We start from the raw sequence: 5,000 nt of genomic DNA, 5'->3' as shown, positions 1-5,000 counted from the left end.
GTAGCTTTCTTCAACCGAATACCCGTTGTTGATTGGTTGAAATTACCCAAATACGACAACTTTAACACGAAATAACTTCTAAAATACGAAATTTTGTCAAAAACGTTCAGAGTAAACCGTGTTCTACGTGAGAAATTCTACCAGTATTCAAAGTTTCAAACTGTTTAGTTTTTAAAAAATAATTGAAAAACCTCCGATTGAGATGGAATAGATCCAGATTAATATATATATATATATATATATATATATATATATATATATATATATATATATATATATATATATATATATATATATATATAGGGAGAATTCACAAAAAAACAAAAGACGAAGGCAGGTGGTGTAGAAAACAAACAGATGTATTAGTATAACGCTCGGGAATTGAAAAAGTCTTTAACGTTTCGAGCCTACGCTCTTCCACAGAAAGAAACACAGAAAGAAACAAGGACACAAACAAGCAGAGAAAAAAATTTTGTGTAGTGCTAAGCGATCTATCATGGCGAATGCCGGACAGGAGGGTCACACAGGAGAGCTAAGAAGAAGGGGAGGTAACAAATATGTATGTACGTATATGTAAAGTTAAATGTGTATCTCTATGGACTGATTGAAGCAGTTTTTAATGCGTTTCTTCTTTAGGCCCAGGTCTGGTGTTTGTGGTTTACCCGGAAGCAGTTTCTATGTTGACCGGTTCAACTTTCTGGGCAATCATTTTCTTTTTGATGCTCATAACCCTTGGTTTAGACAGTACGGTAAGTTGAACAATTACATTTAATTTCATCATCATCATCATCGACATCGCCGTTGCCATCATCATCATCATCATCAGTGCAACCTCCACCACCATCTTCACCAATGTCTTTATCCTTACCAACACCATTAAAGTGACAACAACAACAACCACCATCATCATCGTCATCATCATTGGCAGAATCGATAGAGCGACGGAGAAAACGCTTTACGATATTGCGTTTATTTTGCTTTCTGAGTCCAAATCCTTCTGATGTCAACACTGGCGTTTCTCTTTTATAAAATAGCAGTTTCGTACTCGACTATAGTCATTCCGGGTGTAGCTGCGGATTCGGAAGCAGACAAAGGATCCAGGGTTAAAGAGCGGAGGGGGAGAACCATAGCCCAGTCAGTTTCACAAATTACTGGCGAAGCTGAAGGAAATGAAAGGTTTGGGGGAGGAGCAGATGGAAAAGCAGCGGAATCAGATTCGAGGAAATGGAACCCCCGTAGAATGGAACTCCGGGGAAATAATGCCGGGGTTGGGCTGAAGAGAAAGAGAAAGCAGTTAGTGATGGAACGGACATGAGGCATTAAAGGCGGAGGTCAGTCGGCAGCATGGCGAACGCGAAAGCAATCGTTGTTGATAATTGTTAGGGTTGAGGTGTGACATGTGGGGTGACGAGCCATGCGTAGATTTTAAAGATGGAGTCGTAGCAGTAGAGGAGATGGAGAAGGATAAGTGGGGGAAGTGATGGGGTTTGAAAAGACAGGCAGAAATATGGTGGAGCTGAGGTGAAAACGGAGATGACCAGGTTGAAAGTTAACAGATGTAATTGAGAAAATAGATGGGAATTCTAGTGCAAGGTGGAGGGAGTTAAGAAAAGTGAAGAAGGACTTGAACTCTCTTTTTTTTCTACTCTAGGCACAAGGCCCGAAATGTTTGGGGAGGATGGGCCAGTCGATTAGATCGACTGGTACTTAATTTATCGACCCCGAAAGGATGAAAGGCAAAGTCGACCTCGACGCAATTTGAACTCAGAACGAAACAGCAGACGAAATACCGCTAAGCTTTTCGTCCGGCGTGCTAACAATTCTAATCTCGTTCGTTCAATATTTTGTAGAGGGAATGTAAAATATGCACACATTTTTGTGCTGGCCGCTCCTTGATTAGCTTCTCATCCCTCCACCACCACTCGCCCTCTTATCACACTACTGTCTATTGACCGTGCCGTTTATAAGTGGATACGTGTACATAGATACATACATACATATAATGCTATATGTATGTTGGTAGTTATACACATATATATTATGTACAAATGCAAGTATGTATATACGTATATTTGCATTTATATACGCACGTATATCCGTATGGTGTAGAAAACAAAGTGGGTTGGTGCATAATTATTGCGGCTTTTTTTCAACAAATTTCATACAACAACAACAATAACAATATTTAACAAAAACATATTTAAATGGCGGTCTGGCCGTCTGCCAAGCAAATGGGAAGCAGTGATTGAAGTCGATGGTGAATATGCTCCGGAATAATCATTTAAAGATGTTTTTGGTACATGTTGTTATTGGTTTTGTCGAATAAAATTTGTTGAAAAAAAAAAAAAGCCGCAATAATTATGCACCAACCTAATATATGTATGTATGTATGTATGTATTTGGAGATATGTGTGTATATAAACGCACACACAGATATATAATTGTGTACACTACACATATATGTATGTGTATGAATAGATAGGTAGATGTATATATATATATATATATATATATATATATATATGCGCGCGCGCACGTAGATATACATATAGAGTGGTGGTGGGGGCGGCTAGGGTGCGCATGTGTACGTCTGGCGTCTGTACAAAGCTACAAATAATGTTTGATGAAATAAAAGGAATGCCTAAGTAAGGAAGTGGTAATTGTTTATTCTTGTATCTAATGGAATAGTTTGAAATCAATCAAGTGGAGCCAAAGATTAGCTGCTGCTGCTGCTGCTGCTGCTGCCGGTGGTACTGGTGCTGTTGTTGTTGTTGTTGTTGTTGTTGTTGTTGTCTTCTACGGCGCTACGACTCATAAAAGTCGGTCGCCCGGTTTCCCTGACGTATAAATGACCGAAATCCAAAGATTCTCCTCAGAGAGCAGAGAGTCAGAACGATTACCGCAAGGCATTCAATCCAATGCTCTAACGCTCCTGCCTATTGTCTGCCACACACACACACACACACACACGCACACACGCACACACACGTTCACACACAGAAGCGCGCGTGTGTGTGTGTCTATTCACTGTCGCTGCATCATATGTGTATATATGTGGGGATATGTGTATACGTAAGCGCACACAGTTTTTTTCTACGTTTAATTCTAATGATTTTATTTGTTTTAATCTTTTGTTGATATTTTGTATGGTTTTTTTTTCTGGTTTTACTTTTTTTTAATATTTGTGGTGAATGATGTGTGTGTGTGTGTGTGTGTGTGTGTGTGTGTGTGTGTAAAACGTAGAAAGCCGGACTCGGAGAATCAAGCGGAATCGACCCCACTTCCAGCAGAGGAACCGACTCTCACGCCACACACTAATTAAATCACCAAGTTACCGCGATACGCATCTGAAGATCACATTTCTCTCAGTATTTGGGAATAAATGACGTCACACTACAAACGTAATCCATAGATCAGTGCAGTTCGCATAATCAAGATGGCTGCCACAGACCTTGTACCTCACAGGTTTTTTTAATAAAGTATCTCTAGTGAATCCATCTCTCTCTCCCCACATGACTAACCATCTTTCGTTATCCAGAATTCTCTCAATCCATCTGTTTACCGTGAAGTCACGTGTCCTAGTGGTTACGGTGGTGCAGTCAAGATTGCAAGATCAGGGTCTCGATTCACGAACCGGGCGATGTGTTATGTTCTTAAAGAAAACATTTCGTTTCAGGTTGCCCCAGTCCACTCGGCTGTAAACCTTGCAGTTGATTGGCGTCCCGTTCATGGTGGGGATGGGGTTGTTCACTTCTCGGTCACTCAGTCACCATGGGAACCGAGTAACTGGCCCCAGGAGTCCGACGACTCGAGACTATACTTACTTTACTCATCTATTTACCTCCGCCCCGTGAAGACACGTCACCTAATGAGCAGAGCATTCGGTTCGTGATCATAAAGTCGTGAGTTCAACTCCTGGACTGGGTACAGCGTTACTTCATCAAACACTGCCGCAATCTACTCAGCAGTAATAATAAGTACCATCGGGTGTAGGGAGGTACTGATGCTTCCCTCCTTCACCCTCCAGCTGCCACAACTCCGACATTCCTCTGTATCTACCGTGAGAGGATCAAAACGCTGTCCATGTCTGCTCTCCACTAAATAATTAATCAAAATAATTAATCAATCATTGATACATTCCACCAAATCTTGCTCGTTCGCCAGTGACGGCTTGCTTTACATTACCTCCATTAAGCCATCAACTGCCAAATTTTTTCATTCATATTTTTTGGCTTTGCCAATTGTCTTAGGAGTTAAAATAATATATCGTATTTAAATATTCTTCGTGTGTGAATTATTTTGGAAATTATGATAAATTTTTCGAAAAGTCTCAAATGAAGATCACTGAAAAAAGGATATTTATCCTTTTCTATTCAATTGCAATAATAAACATTTTAGTTTCTTTGAAACTATAATATCAAATGTGAATGTGTATGAAATATCAATGAACGATATAGATGGGAAATGCGAAGCAAAATACCTTTTCAAAACAGTCAATATTTTGTAGTTCGAAAAATTGCGATTTATGACCTAAAATGTCCTCTGGAATTAACCAGAGCTAATAACGACAAACTTTAATTACTAAATATTATTAAACACGCCACTGCAAATGTGATGTCCATTAAGCAATTCAATTTAAATACAACGAACAACCGGCAGAGAGACTATTTTTTAGCAGATCCCCAAATGGGGCTCATAGCAGGCAATGGGTTAAGCAATCTATACTCCTGTGTGTACCTTCACTTAACTATCTGCTGTTCTGTCTGTCTGTATGTCCACAGTTCGGAGGATTGGAAAGTTTGATGACAGGATTCACAGATGAAGTATCGTTGATACGGCGTCATCGCGAAGCGTTCGTGGCCATCCTAATATCAGCGTTGTTCTTGCTGTCTCTACCGACTACAACCTATGTAAGTAGCTTTTCATTATCATTGGTGTTGTTGCTATTGTTGTTGTTGTGGTAGTGGTGGTGGTGGTGATGTGGTAGTGTCAGTGGTGGT

At 40.0% G+C, this 5,000-nt stretch overlaps 1 protein-coding gene across 1 annotated transcript in view; it reads left to right on the top strand.

The window, feature by feature from the left end:
• Positions 1 to 5,000, top strand: part of LOC106881598 (sodium-dependent serotonin transporter) — a 99,714-nt gene that overhangs the window by 86,932 nt on the left and 7,782 nt on the right. Inside the window, exons 8-9 of the mRNA XM_089353351.1 lie at positions 637 to 749; positions 4,782 to 4,910. Of these exons, the coding sequence (XP_089209477.1) occupies positions 637 to 749; positions 4,782 to 4,910 (242 nt within the window). The remainder of the gene's footprint in view (positions 1 to 636; positions 750 to 4,781; positions 4,911 to 5,000) is intronic.

Source organism: Octopus bimaculoides, chromosome 6, assembly GCF_046866305.1.
Source record: "Octopus bimaculoides isolate indiv1 chromosome 6, ASM4686630v1, whole genome shotgun sequence".
In the NCBI taxonomy this organism is placed as follows: domain Eukaryota; kingdom Metazoa; phylum Mollusca; class Cephalopoda; order Octopoda; family Octopodidae; genus Octopus; species Octopus bimaculoides.
This window is presented reverse-complemented; position numbering and strand designations above follow the sequence as displayed.